The following is a 21,985-nucleotide window of genomic DNA, read 5'->3' as shown; positions in this document are numbered from 1 at the left end:
TGCGCCGAGCTCAATAAACTGTAACACCTCACTTCGCCAATAAGGCTAAGGAGATGACCTCAATCAATAAGGATTTGGAAATCCTTCTCGACCAAGACTTGGATAGGTAACCAACCGTCCTCGCCGCAGTGCTGTTGATGCCAACGGAAGATACTGCGAGACCGGCTGATTCTACGATGACAGAGCTATCTATGCCAACTTAAGATATCACCGGTTGATTTCACAGTGCTGTTGATGCCAACGGAAGATGTGTCAGCGAAAAGAGAAAATAAAAATCTCAGTTGTTGAGAGAGTTTGCGCAGGGCAGTTGTGTGTTGAATTGGAGGTCTTCTGAATGATGCAAGACCCCTGTATTTATAATAGCAGAACACTAGGATTGTCGTCGTAAATAACGGGAATATTCTCTCGGGTATGCATGATCCCTTAACCTTAGAAACCAACCGAGACTTAAACTTCTAGAATTATCCCAAATGGATCCCGTGGCCTTGGTGATTTCCTAGAAACCAACCGAGACTAAACCTCTCGAATTATCCCAAATATTCATCAAGCTTTGGTCGAATCCTACAATACCAATATTTCTGAACTTAGTAAAACATGCAACCAAGTTCAATCCACGTGCAGCCCCGTGCTTAAGCAAGATAAGCACTCATTTTATATTGATCAGAACGTAGACATTTAACCAAATGTCCTTCATCCATATCTTATCCTTAGATTTCGATAAGTAGCATTTTCCGTGTTGATCAGGAACGCAAGCCAACCAAGCTATACAGTCCTTGTATAATGCAACTTCTCTTATTTATTTGACTTTCAAGCTGCAACTATAAGATAATTACCATTTTAATAAATTCCTAACCAAATGGTAATATCAAATAGGGCTTCTTCCATCGAATGACTCAAAGTATACGGGCCGAGTTCGTGCAAAATCACGGCCTCTTAATATTCAGAATCATCCGTTGATCTCAAATTCTGCACATTCAATGGTCTCGATTACTCGGGCTGATGACATAAAATCGGGTACAAACAATATGTTAAAGATTCTGCAGCATAAGAGATGAAGTACTCTAAAATATTCATATCTTCTTTGAGATAGTGTGGTATTGTTTTTTTTTCTTTTGCTAAAAATTTTCAGGTATGTATGCTGTTTATTTTTTAGGATGGTTTGTGGTGCAATTTTGCAGAACAGAGAATCTACACGGACACAGCAATAGCACAATCAACTAGTCCTTTCATGATTTTTTATTTCAGAAAAGCTAGCAAAGTAGCCATTTCTGAGTTTAAAATCAAATTCACATCTAAAGCCTAATTCCCCTAAATTGACAAAAACCTTGAAGCAGTAGAACCATGCGCACTGTTTGTGTGCTAAAGGCAAAGGTTTTTAATTTATTTTTTGGACAAGATGAAGACTTGTAGATTTTGGTGTGGGGTGTATGAAATGTGTGGGGTGTGAGGGTAGTTTTGGTTAGTAAGTGGGGTGTAATAGGATATTTTTAAGTTTAAAAAGTAAGTGTGGGGTGTTTTAAGTATGTGGGGATGTATTCAACAATATATGGGGTGCTAATAAAACAACCCTAAAACTACCATCTAGTTGGCAATTTTTTTCTTTCAATGATACTGAGACCGATGAAGAAACTACTCACAAAACTACTTGTTTATTTACTGTAATTCTCCCATGTGGGGAATTTGATAAAGGTTAAATATGTGAAAAGATTGCATCTTTATGTGTATGCAGGGGTTTTGGAATGATCTTCTGCAGAAGAATCTGAGTAGGTAATGGCTGGGGTGGAGGGACTCCGTTACGCTGTTTTCGAATAGGGTGATCCTGGTTACCAGAAATTCAATGTATATTGTTTTGTGCCATTTCTTTATTTGTGTAGTCTGTTGTATGATTGATGAGTATAAAGTGCTGCTTTTCGACCTGTTAATATAAACGGAATTTATATGCTTGTGACGTTCGAGTTGTGGTTTGCAGTTTTTTAGGGTTTGTGGAAAAGAAGCTTGACAGGAGACTTTTGGACCTTGGGCAATCCCCATTGTCCAAAGAGGTTTGGGAGATGATCAGCACCCGTCAGGGTACGGTTATGATTCCTTTATTTCTAAATTAGTTAATGAAATCTTGCTATATGTTAAAAAAAAAAAAAAAAATTCAAAATCCAACAACTACATGACGTGTCATGTGATTGTTGGTTGCAGCAAATTGGGCCCTCAAAACGGGCTGGCCGGATTTACCCCAGCCCAATGGCCATCAGGGTTCTCTTTAACTCGGTGGGCCCGTTTATCTTTTGGCTCAGTCTTTCATTGGAGATGGTTTTTTTTTTTCTCATTTCGGATTATAACATAGCTCATAGCCCTATGCCCTGATCCATTAGAGATGACCTAACCTTCTGCTTGTGGACTCTGAAGCAAATAAGCTTAAACCGTTTACGATCGCAATGTGACTCTGGATTTTTTTTCTTTTCCATCATTTTCTGTTGCTTGCAAATTATTTGATGACTATTTGTGAGTAGTTCTTCTGGTGTTCTTTTGAGACTATCATTTATCCATTCATCTGTTTTCTCTCCTTAGATATTGCAATATCCTCAGCATTATTCAGCAGATTGACATATTTTAGAAGCTCCTTTGGTCCGTTAATAGTTCAGAGGATCTTGCATCAAAAAGCCTGAGCTATGGAGAACTCCGAAGAGACAGCTGTGAGGTTGGTTTATAATAATTCTTTGTTTCCTTATATAAAATTTATGTCGAACAATAGGACTTGGAAGCTATTGGTCTAAATGGCATTTCTCTTCCCAATGTTATACGAAGTTCGAATCTTCGAATCCACCATCTTAGTCTGGTGGAACCTCTACCAACTTGGAAAATCCACTATGCGGTATATTGAAAGAGGTTCCAAGTTTGAATCACCGACCCCCTCGCTCAAGAGATAACAAAAACATTATTTACACAAAGACGGATGTACAACTCTTTGCTTCTACTCAAAGAAAAATTGTAAAAATTTAAGCACGTAATTTGCCGAAAATTACTTACGGGCATCATATTGCAACAGCAATTCATGGGCATGGAAGCTAAGTTCCCGCTCACAGCCCAAGTAGCAAGGGACACCAAGCAAGTAAGAAGTGTAGAACAATTAACTCAAAAGACAATGTAAGAAAATCAGCTAATCAAAAGCAATAAAGGTCGCACCCAACACAAAAAGCTTTCCTCGTTCAATCTATCCCGACAGATCATTTTCCTTGCAACTCACTGTTTCTTATGAAGGAGAACAATTTATGCAAAGCACTTTGAAGAAGGAACTGGGTCTAAACGTACAGATCTCTGAATAAGAACAAACTATTTTTGCTCCTTCGGTCAAGTAGAGGCCACTTCTTTGTCTTCAGTTGAAAAAGGAATTGGTTTCGTTGGGGCTGGCAAGCGGCCAATGCTATCAACTTTATCCTTCTGTTTTGGGGGAGGTCTAGCTGCTTTCGGCAATAACCTGCCTTTCTTTTCAAACCACTCAGGTTTAAGCAATGCTCGAAAGCCCAACTTGTTGTAATACACTCTTCTAACAGACCCACCTGCAGCTTCAACAGCTTCCTTTGCCCTTACGGTGACACGTGATACCTGCAAACCTCTCTCGTAAGTCCATTTTTGAGTTGCATGCAACAAAAAGAGGAATGAAACCCAAAGTCTGACCCATATGCATTTACTCCATATCCATGTGAATAATAAATAATTAGCGTACAAAAGTATCTGCCACCACTAAATAGTAATGGACTGATAGTTCATTTGTAAACTAATTTCAAAATTCTATGCCAAATTAATTATTGCCCAATTAATTATTGTAATTTCATAATTCTATACCCTGAAAACATTTCAAGCCATCACAAAATTTCCACTAATGAACATGATCACCATTTTCCAGTCAGATCATGGTTCTGCCTTATCAGAATCAAGTTTGAACAGTTTTTTTATTGATAAAATTTGACCGAGATCAAAGGTTATGTTACTAAACACTACAAAGAACAACACAAATTACAACGACATCAGCAAACCATTGAACTAGCAGTAATCTATATATCATATTTAAATGACATCGCCACTTCTTGGTTCAAAAAACAAAATTGAAGTGGTGAGAGACTCTCATGCCAGTGATGATATCATCATATCATCCAGCTACGAAGAGCAAATACACTTTTGAGGTAAAGGCAGAAATTTTAAATCTAGAAACAGTGAAGAGGAAGCAAGAAGTACAGGAGTACCCGCATAATACACAAGTCCATGTCAGGTGTAATGCCCAGATGAATACATACCTCTAGATGAATTGGCCATTGGATCTGTTCAGCACCACGTCCCATCAATCGCACTCCATCTTTAATCTGCTTCCCTATTGCCCCTGTATCCTATTGTAATAATAATTACCCGACTGAACAAAAGTTGATGCAGGAAATAGTGCAATTGACTGTACCTTGAGCGTTTTCATTGTAATCAACTCAGACGAATCAATCTTTCCTGCGTTTATAAGTGTAGCAATTTTTCCTAATCCTACAGGCTGCCACAACGACATGTACGCAGATCAGAAAATTAATGGAAATAAAGTTAATGTTTAACAGCCCTCAGAAATATAAACAAGGCTTAAATAGATTAAAAGTCAAAAGGAATGATAAAATCAGTTTGCTATGTAACCAAAAATATTGACCGAAAAAAAATAATCTAAAACAAAAACATCCGGAGCATAATGGTTTTCAAGCATTGAGGAATCCGTATGCATGTATGTATGTACGTATAAAAGTAACTACTACTCAAGCATTGAGGCAAGACATACAATTACACCAAAGGGTACTAACAACAAGTACTTTTCTATAGCAAATATCAAACTTAGAGCATAAGCACTGGAAATTATCAAATGAACGTGCGAGTCATTCGTTGTACCAACAGAGAAACAAGTAGCAACATAATGACAATTAATATTGACTTCAGTACCAGCTAACCATGAGCCCCTATGGAAGTTACTTCCTTACTATCTGTATCAGGAGGGATATAAGCTTCTCGCAGAGTTAAAATAAGACCCCCCCCCCCCGGGGTGATCTGCATAATTCACGGGGTTGCATAAATTTAGTATTTCAGTATTTATTATAGACTTATTGGCTTTTACAAATTGATGTTGTCTGTGTCAGCACACATGCGCACGCATTGTATAGACAGAGTACATGACTAATAAGCAACATATTCCTGTAAACTAAATCAATCTCAATTGAGCGGTTATGTTTATGCATCTGCTACTGCTTCTGAATATAACAACTAGAAGAAACAAAGTATTCAAATTTTCCAATAACTTCGGCGCAACTCGACCAATAGAAATGCACAATACAAACATAGAAGAAATTAAAGAGGATAGGGTACCTGAAAAGTGAGACTAAATGGGTTGTTAAAGCCACGCTTGGGCAAACGACGACGCAGCGGAGTCTGACCACCTTCGAAGCCCAGCTTCCCAGAGCCTCGAGCCTTCTGACCCTTGTGGCCTCGACCGGCAGTCTTGCCTTTACCAGAGCCAATCCCACGGCCTTTCCTCGTCTTCTGCTTCCTGGGCACCTTGCCTCTCAGATCGTTCAAGCTCAGCAGACTGTAGGCTCTCACTCCCTGCAATCCAAACCCTTTGCCATTGCTAAAGCTAGGGTTAGGGTTTAGGCATGGGAGGAAATGTAGGGATTGAGATGGGATGGGTGAGGGTGTGGGGAGGGTGAAAGGGGGCTTGGTGCGAATTGAGGAGGTGAAAATGGTGGTGGAGAGAAGGGATGGGAGTCGTCTTCTCAGCATAATTTCGATTTGCAGTTGTAGTATTACTGAATCATTACCAGGGGGATGAGGATTAGTCAAGTGGAGGCAGCGGCGGCGGAGGCCTTGGTTTGTCAAGAAACTGCGAAAAGCTTTAACCGCTTGAAACGTTGTCGTTGCAAATTGCAATGGTTTTGTCGAAAGGCTTTAATAAATTTCTATCTTTTCGACAAAACCATTTCAATTTAACCAAAATAAAAGTCATATCATGTTATATTGGGCATCTATCCAATCCAACGGCGGAGAATGGCCGGATTAGGAAATTCTGGATCAGAATACCAACAACAAATAAATGAAAACATAAAAGGCATTTCTTTTTCTTTCACTTTCTTTGTTGTTGGTGTTCCCTTTTTCTTTTTTTTTTGTTGGTCAAACAATGGATTTTGTTAAATTAAATGTTAGATTAGCCACCGATGGAATTTGAACTTACGCCGTCATGCAAAAACTCAACTCATTTTTACCATTATGGTAAAGAGCCACTTGCTCGTTGACAGTGTTCAATTGTTGTAGTTTTCTAGTGGCAAATTAGAATACAAGCAACAAAGCTTTCGACTTTTTTATTAAATCAGAGCGCATATTAGAATTTGACGAGGTCTCAAATCTCAATAGTGATTCCTTTAGTATTGGTAAAATGAAAAATCACTTTATCTCTACTTAAGTGTACCTTAAACTATATGAGTTATCCATTCATTCCGATCATAACACCAAATAAAGCATTAAGATCAAATTAGATCAAATAACTCATTAAATCTACGTGATATGTTTACTTACTTGAATTGTAACAAGCAATGATTCAAAAAAGGCAACAAGAATTGTGTATTGGATCAACTTTCAAGTTTTATCCATGTACAAGTGGAACATGTAAACTTATCATTTTCTTCTTCTTGTGAGATTGCCTTCCGGAGGTGCAGAACCCCCCGTACACCCACGGGTAACTTAAGCAAATTATCCAACTCATATGTAACTGTAGACATCGAAATTTCGGTAAAATAAATGTTGATCAATAATTAAAATTTCAATGTTTTTGTGTCACATAAATTTTACACATAGCATGTGAATAAACGAAAAATCAAAATAAATCGAAAAAGTCATCAAACAGGACACGTGTCAACACCTGGCAGAAATGATTTATTTCATCTAATTATTTAAATCCAAAAAATCAAGTTTTGGAATTCTATAAATAGGAGGCCAAGGCATTCATTTTGGGACACCAATTGATAACCAATTCACCTCATACCACAACCTTGAAGCTTTGAAACTCAAAAGCTCCCAAGCAAATCCCGAAAGATCAAGAGAGCTCTCTTCGTTCTTCGTCAAATCCTCATTCAACATCAAGCCCCAACGGCCTTTGAAGAACTTCCACTGATTCAAGACCAAGCCTCGACGGCCCTTGAAGAAAGTGTCCATCGTTCATCATTCGTTCATCCATAGATCAAGCCCCGACGGCCCTTTGGATCCACGATGTCAACAAATCTGCACAACTGTTTATCCCAAGATCAAGCCCCGACGGCCCTTTGGACCAACAACATCAAATCCACCCATTGCAAAGATAGAATCAGAGGCTAAATTTGTAGAAGAGATTGTAACCCCTAAATCATCAATACAAATATTATTTTGTACACGTGTTTCTTGTCTCGTTCATCGCAGGAAATTCCGTGTTTACAAATTTGGCACGCCCAGTGGGACCATCTCTACCTCTCATCTCTATCTTTGAATCAGCAAAAAGCACAAATGGCATCAAAGAAGGCTCAAGTTGTTCTCGCAGCCAATGCAAGGAACAAGAACGTTATCACCGTAGGCGGTGTTACTTCGGGCGTCATAACTCGAAGCAAGGCAAGAGCTCTTTCTGCCGCATCTTCCACCCCTGCATCAACTCCGCCGAAGGAACAAGAGCACCTGAGGCATGAACCTTTGATCACCCTGGCTTCGCTAAAGGCGCCAAAGAAGGAAAGCCCAAGGAAGTACTCTGGTTTCATGCTTTCCGATGCCGACACAAGTGGCAACTCAGCCATGCAAGTCATGACTACTGGAGCGACTTCAATCGATGAGCAGCTGGCTCATATGAATGAAGCAATTGCAAGGCTAACACGGATTGTGGAAGAAAAAGACCAGCAAATCGCCGCACTCGTCAACCAACTAGATGTAAAGCCCAACGTGAAAATCGAGCAAGGGGATGGTTCAGTAAAGAAGGAAAACGACGAGGATGAAGAGCCTTCGGTGGAGAAAATCGATGTGAAGCCGGAGCCAGGCCAAGCAGAGGCACTCGTGGGACCTCTCTCTATCCAACAACTGCAAGAGATGATCGCCAGCACCATCAAGGCACAGTACGAAGGAAGTTCACATGACTCCGTACTATACTCAAAACCCTACTCCAAGAAAATTGACGCTTTGAAGATGCCAAGGGGTTATCAGCCACCAAAGTTTATGCAGTTCGATGGAAAGGGAAACCCGAAGCAACACGTCGCCCATTTCATTGAGACTTGCAACAACGTGGGGACAGAAGGGGATTACCTCGCTAAGCAGTTTGTACGCTCGCTAAAAGGAAATGCCTTTGAGTGGTACACGGACCTAGAGCCTGAGTCCATCAACAGTTGGGAGCAATTAGAAAAGGAATTCCTCAACCGCTTCTACAGCACTCGCCGCACTGTGAGCATGCTAGAGCTGACAAACACAAAGCAATTGAGGGATGAGCCAGTCGTGGACTACATCAACCAATGGCGCAATCTAAGCCTCGACTGCAAGGACAGGCTCTCAGAGATCTCTTCAATCGAGATGTGCGTCCAAGGCATGCAATGGGGGTTACACTATATCCTTCAAGGCATCAAACCACGGACATTTGAAGAGTTAGCCACCCGTGCCCACGACATGGAGCTAAGTATTGCCCATCACGGGAAGAAAGAACCGATCACCGACTTTAAGAAGGATAAGGTGTTCTCCTCAAATGTAGACAAGACTGGGAAGAAACCCCCCAATGAAGCGTTCACCGTCAGCACTGCTGCCGTCAAGACCGCCTCCGGGCCTATCAAGATCTCCTCCAAAACCAAAGCAAAGGAGATAAAGAAAAGTGAGCCTCCTCGCACCCAAGAAAGGTACAAAAGTACCTTGAGGGAATTGGAGCAGAAGGTATACCCTTTTCCTGACTCAGACATGGATGCAATGTTAGACGACTTGCTAGAAAAGAAGGTAATCGAGCTACCCGAATGCAAGCGGCCTGAAGAAATGAATCGCATAAACGATCCTAAATACTGCAAGTACCATAAAAATCGTGAGCCATCCTGTGGGTAAATGCTTTGTCCTCAAAGAGCTCATCATGAAGCTAGTACAACAAGGGCGAATCGAGCTCGACCTCGAAGACACAGCCGCGACACATACTACTACAATTGCATTTGGATCTTTCGATCCCGTGCCTCTCCAAGCAGTACCTGACCATTCCTATCAATGCTCAAGTTGCACGATACCTTTTGCGCAACCATCGCTGGGGGCAAACGAACAAGATGCACATACCGATGATGAAGAAGGATGGACATTGGTGACCTACAAAAAAACAAGGAAACCAAAACCACAAGCCACAAGACAAAGGGTGGAACAAGTGAGAAAGTACCATCGCCGCAACAGTAGGAAGCCCAAAAGAAACGTAAAAGTTGATAAGCCAATGTATGTTGGGGACCCTATGGAGCAAGAGCCACGCATTCCTATCTCATTGCACGAGTACTTCCTGAATGACTTCTTCCAACAGTGCACTATCGCTGCATGCCACATGGTCGAAGTAGAAATAGAAGAACCTTCAAAAGGCAAAGATATCACCACTGAGCGAGAAAAAACTCTCACTCTCGAAGAAGGTCTGCCAACACACTTTAGCATTGAGGAAGCGCTACGATTACCAAAGAAGATGCGAATAGCATTAGCAGCGGTCTTGGAAAGTCCCAATGACCACGAAGTGCAAGAAAGCAAGAACGAAGGCTTGAAGCTTCGACCACATGAATGTGCCACATGCTGTGCCATTGAGGACGCAATCCATTTCACCGACGAAGACTTGCTACTAGGATCCAAGCCTCACAACCATCCTCTCTTCGTCTCTGGGTACGTAAGGGAGCACAAAGTCAACTGCATGCTTGTGGATGGTGGATCAGCCATAAACATCATGCCAAAGTCAACAATGACTACAATCGGCATCAAGGCGGATGAACTGTCCCTAAGTCGTCTATTAATCCAAGGTTTTAATCAAGGAGGACAAAGAGCGATGGGCATGATCCGAGTAGAGATGACTATTGGTGAACTCAAGTCAAGCACGATATTCCACGTGATTGATGCAAGAACTTCCTACGGCTTGCTCTTAGGAGGGCCTTGGATCCATACAAATGGAGTAGTACCGTCCACCCTTCACCAATGCTTAAAATTCTACCGAGAAGGAGCGAAGGTGATCTATGGTGACACCAAACCATTCACCGAAGCTGAATCACATTTCGCAGACGCCAAGTTCTACATGGATGAAGACATGGTGCTCGAAGCTCTTCCAAAAGAGATCAAATCCACGGGTAAAGCAACACCTAAAAAGCAGGAGTGGCAAGCCATGCCCAAGAAGCAAGAAGAAGAAGCCATGTCGTCTTCAAGCAAGAACGATGATGAGCTTGCTAAACCTGCAACAACCAAAGGGAGTAGGACGCCCTCAAATGTACTAAACACACCCGTTTTTCGATACATCCCGATGTCAAGAAGAAAGAATGGTTAATCCCCATTCGAAACTGAAGCAAGTAAAGCCGATGCACAACGGTACGTGGATAATGTAAAGTTGCTCAAGATGAATGCAGTTCTACCTCTGACACAGCTAAGCAACGCTAAGGTTGCAAGATTACCACAAGGCTTCGTAAAAGCTCTACCAAAGAGAGCGGAACCAAGTTTTCTCCCAACCAAGAGGACTGAAGAAGGTTTTGATCCGAACGCCTACAAACTCATGTCAAAAGCTGGGTACGACTTCGCTTCTTCTTCGAATCCTGGAAGAAAGGTTTCAAACACCGTCAACAATAAAGAACGTGACCTCACCGAGACTCAAAAGAAGTTGAAGAAGCATGGTTACGGAGTTAACAACAACAAAGCTGGACTTGGCTTCACACCAAATGCACCCGTGAAGATTTCAAGCCAAGCGAAAAATGCTAGCACTCAACATATTAGTGTGAGCATTGAACAAGATCAAGAGGAGCCTAAATCCACCCCTCGAACGCCAGTCTTCGATAGGATGAATCGTTCAAGACCCAGAACGTCAGCCCTTGATCACATTGGTGGTCAAAACCGAACCTCCGTCTTCAAGAGGCTTAACAGGCCAACCTCCCGAAGCTCTATTTTTGAAAGGTTGTCAAAACCTAATAAACAAAGCAACATGGCTAGCTCTCCTCCTCGTCAATCAGCTTTGGAAAGACTTGAAGACAACATGAAGTTTTCTGGAAATAGGGAAACAACGTCAAATGAAGAAAAGCTCGACAGGCTAGTAGAAAAAGGCGATATTCGAAGCTCAATTCCTTCAAGGATGAAGCGTCAAGCAATCTTGGAGGTTGACGCAAATGGACCACTGATAGTAAGAAGGCGCACCATCATCCATACTGGACAATCTGCATACCAACAAACCCAAGAGGACGACACTAAAGAGGAAGTCCAAGATGTCTTCCACATCACGATCCAAGAAGGCAAAGAAGACGAGACCCCTGAAGAAGATGTCACTGCTGCACCACCACAACTTGAGGATGGGGGGCAAGCCACGGTTGACGATCTTAGGGAGCTTAACTTGGGCACAAAAGAGGAGCAAAAACCTATCTTTGTAAGTGCACTGCTAAGAACAGACGAGATAGATGAGTACTACCAACTGCTATCAGAGTACAAAGACGTCTTTGCCTGGACTTACAAAGAAATGCCCGGCCTTGACCCTGTCATCGTTGTGCATCATCTTGCAGTCAAGCCTGGAACACGACCAATAAAGCAAACTCAAAGGCGATATCAATCCGAGCTCATTCCACAAATCGAGGCAGAGATTGACAAGCTAATCGAAGCAGGATTCATTCAAGAGGTGCAATACCCCAAGTGGATCTCCAACATCGTCATCGTCCTTAAGAAATCTGGACAAATACGTGTTTGCGTAGACTTTTGGGACCTCAACGACGCTTGTCCAAAGGACGACTTCCCCTTGCCAATCATCGAAATCATGGTGGACGCAACCACTGGCCACGAGGCATTGTCATTCATGGACGGCTCTTCTGGATACAATCAAATTCGTATGGCTCTCGAATACGAGGAACTAACAGCATTCCGTACTCCAAAAGGTATCTACTGTTACAAGGTGATGCCCTTTGGTCTAAAGAACGCTGGAGCTACATATCAACGCGCAATGCAGAAAATCTTCAATGACATGCTACACAAGAATGTAGAATGTTATGTGGACGATGTGGTGGTCAAAACAAAGAAAAGATCAGATCACTTGAAGGATTTACGAGTAGTGTTTGAAAGGCTGCGAAAATACAACCTCAAGATGAACCCCTTAAAATGTGCGTTTGGCGTCACCTCCGGAAAGTTCCTCGGCTTCATTGTCAAGCACCGTGGTATTGAAGTGGACCAATAAAAAATCAAGGCCATTCAAAGCATGCCTGAGCCAAGAAACCTGTACGAGCTGAAAAGTCTACAAGGACGGCTAGCCTTCATCAGACGCTTCATCTCTAACCTTGCAGGGCGTTGTCAACCGTTCAGCCGACTCATGAAGAAGGATGTTCCGTTTGTATGGGACGAAGCATGCCACAATGCTTTTGAAAGCATAAAAAAGTATTTGTCAAGTCCACCTGTCTTGGGGGCGCCTGTGCCGGGGAAACCACTCATATTGTACATCGCCGCTCAGGAAAGTTCAGTTGGAGCACTCTTGGCGCAAGAGAATGAATCCCAGAAAGAATGAGCGCTTTACTACCTCAGCCGAACCCTCACCGGCGCCGAGTTGAACTACTCCCCAATAGAAAAGATGTGCCTTGCCTTGGTGTTCGCCATCCAGAAACTCAGGCATTACATGCATGCTTACACCATCCACTTGGTTGCAAAAGTTGACCCAGTCAAATACGTCATGTCCAAACCCGTCTTGACAGGGCGACTCGCTAAATGGGCGCTGCTTCTTAACCAATATGAGATCATCTACGTCCTAGCTAAAGCCGTAAAGGGACAAGCGCTGGCAGACTTTCTTGCCGATCACCCAATCCCAGCTGATTGGAAAATCTCAGACGACTTGCCTGGCGAGGAAGTGTTCTACATCGACATCTTCCCGACATGGACGATGTTCTTCAACGGATCTGCACGAGCATACGAAGCAGGGGCAGGAGTAGTATTCATGTCGCCGCAAAGGCATATATTACCTTATTCCTTTCAACTAAGCGAATTATGCTCCAATAATGTCGCTGAGTACCAAGCACTGATCATCGGACTCCAAATGGCGATCAATATAGGAATCACAGCCCTTGAGATATTTGGCGACTCCAAGCTCATAATCAATAAACTTTTAACTGAATATGAGGTGAAGAAAGATGATCTCATCCCATACTTCCGGCTGGCAACTCAACTACTACAAGAGTTTGAGACTGTGACACTAAAGCATGTGCCAAGAAAAGAAAATCAAATGGCAGACGCTCTTGCCAACCTAGCCTCAAGCATGACATTAGGAGAAGACGAAGTGGCAGACGTGCCAGTCTGCCAAAGATGGGTGATCCCCCTCGTCACTGAAATGCTACTAGATGATACAAATGTCATCTCAGTACTTCCAGTCGATGTTGAAAAGTGGAGACAACCGCTGATCGATTACTTAAAGCATGGAAAACTTCCAAATGATCCTAAACACCGCTCTGAAATACGTCGACGAGCACCTTGCTTCCTCTATTACAAAGAAACACTCTACCGACGCTCTTTCGAATGAGTACTTCTGAGATGCCTAGGTGAGGAAGAAGTTAATCAAGCCATGGAAGAAGCACACTCGGGCGTATGCGGGGCGCATCAATATGGACCAAAGCTACATTTCCAGCTCAAAAGAATGGGTTACTACTGGCCAACTATGGTGAAGGACTGCCTGGAACATGCCAAAAGGTGCCAAGCCTGCCAATTCCATGCCAACTTCATACACCAACCACCTGAGCCATTACACCCTACAACCGCTTCATGGCCATTCGATGCATGGGGATTGGACGTCGTAGGACCAATTACTCCGAAATCATCTGCAGGAGAAGCTTACATCCTAGCTGCAACAGATTACTTCTCTAAATGGGCTGAAGCCATACCACTAAGGGAAGTAAAGAAGGAAACTGTCGTCCGTTTCATCAAGGAGCACATCATCCACCGATATGGGGTGCCTCGCTACATCATCACTGACAACGGAAAGCAATTCTCCAACCGACTCGTGGATGAGCTATGTGAGAAATACAAGTTCAAGCAGCATAAGTCTTCCATGTATCATGCCCTGGCCAACGGTCTTGCAGAAGCATTCAACAAAACATTGTGCAATCTCTTAAAGAAAGTGATCGGCCGAACAAAGAGAGACTGGCACGAAAGAATAAGCGAAGCACTTTGGGCATATCGGACGACACATAGGACTCCTACCCAAGCTACGTCTTATTCTCTTGTATATGGTGTGGAAGTTGTTCTACCGCTCGAAATTCAAATCCCCTTATTGAGAATGGCTATACAAGAAGGCTTGACTGAGAAGGAGAATGCAAAGTTGCGCCTTCAAGAGTTGGAAGCACTCGACGAAAGAAGGCTCGAAGCTCAACAACACTTGGAATGCTATATGGGGTACGTAGGCAGCTCGAACATTAAATTTCGAGTTCAGTCACATCAAAATAAAAAAAAAATGTTTTATTAATGAAAGTCAATTTCATTACAAAAAAAAAAATACATATGTGATTACTATGTATTTAAAATAATAATAATAATAATAATAATAATAATAATAATAATAATAATAATAATAATAATAATAATAATAATAATGATAATAAATAAGTGTTTCATTGATGAAGGTCAATGTTATTACAAATTTATTTTATTAAAAAAAAAGAAAAAAGAAAAAAAAAATAAATAAATACAGATTCCTTTTATATACATATATATATATATATATATATGACCTCTATCCAGCCAGCCCATCAAAAGGAGGTCATCCAAACCCAAGTGGCAGTGACCAGGCCCAAGCCTATTGTCCAAATCCAGGCCACAGCCCACGCTAGGCCATGTCCCTCCAAAAGACACAGGCTTCGATCTAAGTCCAGTCGGATCTCCCATCACACCACCATCTAACAGATCCTGCACCGCAGCCATCTTCTTCCCGTGCTCATCCTTTCACCATCTCAGAGATCCTTCTTCAACGCCGTGAGAATAATGGCCGCAGCAGCTCAACGCCCTGCAGCAACCTTCTTCCTCCTCCTGCATTGACGAAACTACCCTCCTAAACCTTTTCAAATCCCAACAGAGCCACCTCAACTTCTTCTTCCAGCACCTGGACCTGCCCCAGACACTGGCCTTCACCCGCACCCTCCTCCTTCAATCCTCCGCCGGCGCCACTATATTTTTTCTCCGGCGTCGGCAAGTCCGGCTTCGTCGCCCACAAGATCTCCTAGATCCTCGTCTCCCTCGGCATCCGCTCCGGCTTTCTCTCCCCTCTCGACGCCCTCCACGACGACATCGACGCCCTCTCCAAAATCGACTTTTTGGTCCTCTTCAGCAAATCCGGCACCACCAAGGAGCTCCTCCGCCTCGTCCACTGCGCCAAGGCCAAAGGCGCCTTTCTCATCTCTGTCACCTCCGTTGACGGCAATGCCCTTGCCTCCCTCTGGGACATGAACGTGTATTTGCCAGTGGAGCGAGAACTCTGCCCCTTCGATTTGGCTCCGGTCACCTCCACCGCCATCCAAATGGTCTTCGGCGACACCGTCGCGATCGCGCTCATGGGCGCCAAAAGTCTCACCAAAGAACAATACGCCGCCAATCTCCTGCATCCACACTTCACCCGAACCCCACCTACTAGACATGGTGCGCACACCCAGAGCAAGCGGACCTCATTCTCCAGCCCCTATTATGCACACCAAGTGTTCGATCAAATTCCACCTGCAATTCCAAGAGTCGCGACCTTTGAGATCACTTCCTCTCCCTCTCAGACCTGTTTAGGCATTCTGTGTGAATCATTCTCGGGTGTAGATTTGCATGGTTGATGTGAAACAAGTTCTGGAACGCGATGCACCAAGCTCTCTAATCGATCAGCTTGGTGACGCATTACTGGAACTAAATGCACACAATGATACTTCTGAAGACCAGGTTCAGTGGGAAGAAATTGAAGAGCATTTCCGCAACCTTGAGAGAACATTGAGGAAGAATTTTGAAGAGCTTGAAGCCAAGGAGAAGAAATTTGCGGAGCAGGAAGTTGAAACATGTGCTTCACTTGCGGAGAGAGAGGCAGCTGTTATTGCTAAAGAGCAAGACCTTTTGGATTGAGTGCAGGAGCTAAAAGATGCAGCTGTTGCTGCTATTTTTTTTTAGGCACAAGTCATTCACCAGCCAACAACTTCAAAACCTGTGGATGATGGGATAACCAAAGCAACAAGCCAAAGCAATTGCTGATGAGTGGAAGCAGAGGCATTCTGGCAACTCCTCGCTACTTTTGGGATTGCTTCTGAGTTTGATAAAGACGAAATCTGCAAGTTTGTTCTTGCAGTTGCTCACTGCAGGCAGACACTTAAGCTCTGCCGCTCTCTTGGTTTAACACACAAAATGCCAGGACTTGTTGAATCAATGGTCAGCGATGGGAAGAAAATTGATGATGTACGCTTTATTCATGTCTTCCAGCTTACTGAAGGATGATGTTAATGCAAAAGAGCTTGTTGCACTGAAAGCCGTAATAAGGTACGTTCAAGAGTTCAAGCTTGAGGCTGATTACCCCATTTGATCCACTACAGAAAAGGGTTCATCAATTAGAGCGATCCAAAGCTGATAAGAAGAGAAGTAATGAATTTAAACGTCAACAGCAAAAGAAGCAAAAAAAAAAATCAGTGGAAGATGGCGAGGCGGGCAGGAAGAAGCTCAGGCTCTCCGGGGATCAGTCAGCTATCTCTACTCTTCCACCTTCTCTCTCTCTCCTCAGCGTCGCTGTCTCTTCAGGTCACTCCGAGGTAGTGCAGCTGATGTTTGATGCTGATGAATTGACAAGTGTGATAAACAGCACGGATGAAGACGGGCGGCGGTTGACCTGCCCGTCATTATGCTGCCAGTAAGGGATGGTTTGAGGTGGCTCAGAGTTTGATCTCCCGTGGTCAATGATGAACAGGCTGCTGCTTCACCTTCATTTTTGCTCCCCGCCGTCGGTTTCCGAGTTGGGCTTGATGCTCGAATCACCCACGCTTCTCCAGGACGTCAAGCTCCAGCTACTTCTGCACCTCCGCCATGGCTGCTGCCTTTGAATGTGATTGACAAAACCAAAGTTTGTCAACTCACATCTGCTTGCCTTTGTTGCTGCCTGTGAATGTGATTAACAAAACCAAAGTTTGTCAACTCACACCCAAAGGCCTTCTCTCCGTCCGTGACAAACAACAATGACGAAGAACTTCAATAAACCGCCGTCAAACGACTAGCCGGTCATGAAGCCTCGACTGCAACTCACTGTCCGTCGAGTTCCATCTCTACAAAGCACCATATATAAAGAAAAAAAAAAAAAAAAAAAAAAAAAGGGTTTTCAAATGGTGGCCAGTCACCGAAAGCAAAGAAAAGAAGTGATTGACAAGCACCATCCAAAGGAAATGATAAAAAGCAAGAAAGACAGGTCATGGTGTATGCTACTATTAGCAAGTATGAAAAAGGAAATAGGTGGTGGAGACAGAATAATTGAAAGGAAGAAAGCAGGGGGAAGACGACGAATTTCCGTCTAAAAAATAGGGAGTAAAAGAATAGTGTGCATCAGGCACCATCTAAATAAAAAAAAAAAAAAAAAAAAAAAAAAGGGGTAACACATCTTAGTCAGATATATGTTTTAGCACAACATACTGAATAAAATAAAGCATGTCCATTGATATCTCTAAGAAATTACAATTGCGTAAAAAAAAAATAAAAAAAAATAAAAAATAAAAAAGGAAGCCTTCACAAATGTCACTTATGTGAAGCCTCAGTACTTGAAGCCTTAGTACTCGGCGACTTATGTGAAGCCTCAGTACTTGAAACCTTAATACTCGGCGACTTATGTGAAGCCTCAGTACTTGAAGCCTTAGTACTCGGCGGAACCCTAGAAGAGGGAGGCATTGGGGATGGATTATTCGGAGCCTCAATACCTGGTCGAACTTCAGATGACGAAGGCAAAAGGTCCCTCTGGAATACATCCACAAATCTCTGATTGTCACTTAGAATCCGACCTTCGGAGTCCAGCAACTGATCAAGCTTCATCTTCATGCTCGTCGAATAATTATTTGCAAGCACATGCAACTCTCTATTCTCATACTTCAGCTGTCTGATCACTTGATTAAGAACTAGCACCTCGGCTGTCAATGATTCAACCTGGCGAGTTCGAACAAGTAAGCGTTGGCCCATGTTGGAAACAGAGTTCGCACACTGGACACTGAGAGCCTGGGACTCTCGAACAGTTAATTCATCGGACCGTTGTGAAAGTATCCTATTATCTTTAGGAGTGATAAGGTTTCTAGCTACAACTGTAGCCGTTGCTGCATCCCTCATTACAGAGTCTTCAACTGTAAGAGGGCCATTAGAAGATGAGAAGGACAGGCGCCATATATGACCCTGACGCGGTGCACCTGCGTCACTGCTAAGACTCAAATCTAAACAAATGTTAGATGGGTTAGCCATTTTCAAAAAGATGGTAAAAGAAAAGGGTTGGAGTGAGTAAAAAATCTCAGAAATACAGCAAGGACGATTTTCAAAGGCGAGCAATCTTCAAAGCGTGCAGGTCGAAAATGATTGACACCTCTTTAAAAAGAAGAGGCAACACAACCACTTGTTCAAAAAAAAAAAAAATTAAAGAAACGCCACTCTTCGAATTTCAAAACCCGGATTTTCCTGCGTAAAATCCGTCAACACTTTTCAGACGCAGTTTTAGCTTTCGGCTATCACGTGCAACTTTGCCAGAGATCACTGACAAGGTTGAAAACGTGTGGAGTCCATCATACTCACCTACCCGACTGTTGGCCGACAAAGCATGGGAGACAAGGCACATCCACCCTGCCACTTGCTGTTGGGAGCTCACCATATAATTCGACCACCAACCTCTATGGCAAGAGACACATCCAGCCTGACTCTTCTTCCTTGCCGAAGGCATCTGCAACCAAAACTCAGTTTTCTTCCTCCCTGGAAACGCTTTTTCAGCCAAATCACATCAAAGCAAAGGTATCTCATATCACTGGGGTTGAAAGCAAGAGTATCTCATAGCATGCTTTCACCCTATCATTTTCTTTGTCCTCCCTCTTCATTACGATGACAAGGATAAAGAAAGCAGTATGTCGGAACCTCCACTCAAGCTCCTGGTAAGGAACCGACTGCTTGGAATCTTTCCTGATTGCTCACCTAGCATTGCTCTCGAAGTACCCATTATCTCAACATCTTATGCTTCTAGAGAAGATACCACATCTGCCAGGAGAACAGAAGAGGCGAATGAAAATGATGCATCGAAGCATGTGGAGACAAGCTCAACAAACACATGTGTTGATCATCCGCTACTTCTTCAAAAGCAAAAGTATCTTATATCATCGGGGTCGAAAGCAAAGGTATCTCATATCATGTTTTTTCCCTATCATTTCCTTTGCCTTTGTTCTTGCCTGCAGAACAAGGAGAAAGGAAGCAATCAGTCGGAACCTGAAATTAAATGTCCGATCAGGAACTGATTGCCAGGAACCTTTGCCTGGTTGCTTACCTAGCGTTGCTCTCGAGTACTCATCTTCAACTGTTGACGGATCTCGAATTTCCTCAGCAAATATTTCAAAACAGTTGATATGGTGTTGGCTCTTTACATTGAAGCTGCAAAGCACGGATGAGTGGCTGAAAAGTGATGCTTTGAAGGACCATTTAAAGGCAAAAGGTTGCCACCACTTCTGCTAGGCGAAAGAACTTCCTGCGGGTAATTTAAGAACTAATGGCCTGTGGAAAGTCAATAAGCGCAACGGTCTGTGGAAAGTCAACAATTGGAGGAAACCAAAAAAAATCCTCCAACCCAGTTCAAGAATAAGCCTGTGGAAAGTCAACAATTGGAGGAAACCAGAAAGTCCTCCGATCCAGTTCAAGATCAAAGCTGTGGAAAGTCAACAATTGGAGGAAACCAGAAAATCCTCTGAACCAGTTCAAGATCAAAGCTGTGGAAAGTCAACAAGCGCAACAAAATACGTGCCGATTCACCCACTACCAAAGCGAAAGATCATCTACCACATGAAGCTCCTTGTGGTCCAATTTCAACCTTCAAGATCAAGCCTCAATGGCTTTTGAAGAAATTTCAAACAAAGTTCAAGATCAAGCCCCAACGGCCCTTGAAGAAATCACCAACCCAGTTCAAGATCAAGCCTCAACGGCCCTTGGATCAACATCTGCAGTAAGGGACTTCAAAACGCATCTTCTACACGTGACAAGCACATGTATACGACGCGCCTTGAAGTGGGGGCATTTGTAGACATCGAAATTTCGGTAAAATAAATGTTGATCAATAATTAAAATTTCAATGTTTATGTGTCACATAAATTTTACACATAGCATGTGAATAAACGAAAAATCAAAATAAATCGAAAAAGTCATCAAACGGGACACGTGTCAACACCTGGCAGAAATGATTTATTTCATCTAATTATTTAAATCCAAAAAATCAAGTTTTGGAATTCTATAAATAGGAGGCCAAGGCATTCATTTTGGGACACCAATTGATAACCAATTCACCTCATACCACAACCTTGAAGCTTTGCAACTCAAAAGCTCCCAAGAAAATCCCGAAGGATCAAGAGAGCTCTCTTCGTTCTTCGTCAAATCCTCATTCAACATCAAGCCCCAACGGTCTTTGAAGAACTTCCACTGATTCAAGACCAAGCCTCGACGGCCCTTGAAGAAAGTGTCCATCGTTCATCATTCGTTCATCCATAGATCAAGCCCCGACGGCCCTTTGGATCCACGACGTCAACAAATCTGCACAACTGTTTATCCCAAGATCAAGCCCTGACGGCCCTTTGGACCAACAACATCAAATCCACCCATTGCAAAGATAGAATCAGAGACTAAATTTGTAGAAGAGATTGTAACCCCTAAATCATCAATACAAATATTATTTTGTACACGTGTTTCTTGTCTCGTTCATAGCAGGAAATTCCGTGTTTACAGTAACTTCCAAATTTAATCCCTCCTTAATGGATGAGGTTTAAATTTTAATTCTAACCCGTAATTAAGTTACTCTGCCTGTTGAGTTGAGAGTAAAAACTTAAGAGTAAATTGTAGCAATGGTTTTTCAACTTTTATCTAATTAGAACAATTGTCTCTTAACTAAAAATATATTACCATTGATTCCTCAACTCATAAAAACGTGCAACTATGGTCATAAATGAGTTACATGAGGCTAGATCAAAGGGCAAATATGAAAAGAGAGATTATATTTACACACCTCAAATTACCTCTCCCACATTTTTTTAATTTTTTAATATTTTCTACACACCACTAACACTTGATAGAAAAAATATTAAAAAATTAAAAGGATGTGGAAGAAGTAATTTAGGGTGTGTGAATATAATCTCTCATATGAAAAATCAAATAAAAAAATTGTAACAATGGTCTTCCAACTTTTTAATTCAACTGGAAAAATAATCCCTCAACTTTAACTCAACTGAAGCAACAGTCCTTCAACTTTAACCCAATTGTAGCAATGATCCTTCAAACATAATTATTTTTGACAAAATTTTGACAAGGTTGATGAAAATAACCATAACTACACAGCTTGATGAGTTGAATGACCAATAATAATGAATTTTTAGTTGATGAACCATTATTACAATTTCCTTATAAACTTACACCCAAAATAGGTTAGAAAAAGAATTTTAACTATTAGAGGGATGAGTTTAATCTCACTATGGGATAGCAATAATGTGATTCAAATTCATCTTTAGCGAAAATCAAACCTAAAACCTCTCATTTACAAGTGAAAATGAATACTAGACCG

General features: G+C 42.3%; 1 protein-coding gene and 1 pseudogene across 1 annotated transcript; one reads left to right on the top strand and one right to left on the bottom strand.

Annotated features, from left to right (window-relative positions):
• Window positions 1-3,002: 3,002 nt before the first annotated feature.
• LOC126612172 (uncharacterized) lies at window positions 3,003-5,966 on the bottom strand. Its single transcript, XM_050280508.1, has 4 exons — window positions 5,377-5,966; window positions 4,442-4,525; window positions 4,287-4,376; window positions 3,003-3,597 (listed from the first exon to the last, which is right to left on the bottom strand). The coding sequence occupies exons 1-4, from the start codon at window positions 5,788-5,790 to the stop codon at window positions 3,343-3,345; spliced, it is 843 nt and encodes a 280-aa protein (XP_050136465.1). The 5' UTR covers window positions 5,791-5,966; the 3' UTR covers window positions 3,003-3,342.
• Window positions 5,967-7,539: 1,573 nt separating this feature from the next.
• On the top strand, window positions 7,540-17,753 carry LOC126611880 (uncharacterized; annotated as a pseudogene).
• Window positions 17,754-21,985: the final 4,232 nt, after the last annotated feature.

The sequence above is a fragment of the Malus sylvestris genome, chromosome 17 (assembly GCF_916048215.2).
Source record: "Malus sylvestris chromosome 17, drMalSylv7.2, whole genome shotgun sequence".
NCBI classification, from domain to species: Eukaryota; Viridiplantae; Streptophyta; class Magnoliopsida; order Rosales; family Rosaceae; genus Malus; species Malus sylvestris.
The sequence above is the reverse complement of the archived record's forward strand: the minus strand, read 5'-3'. Positions and strand labels throughout refer to the sequence as shown.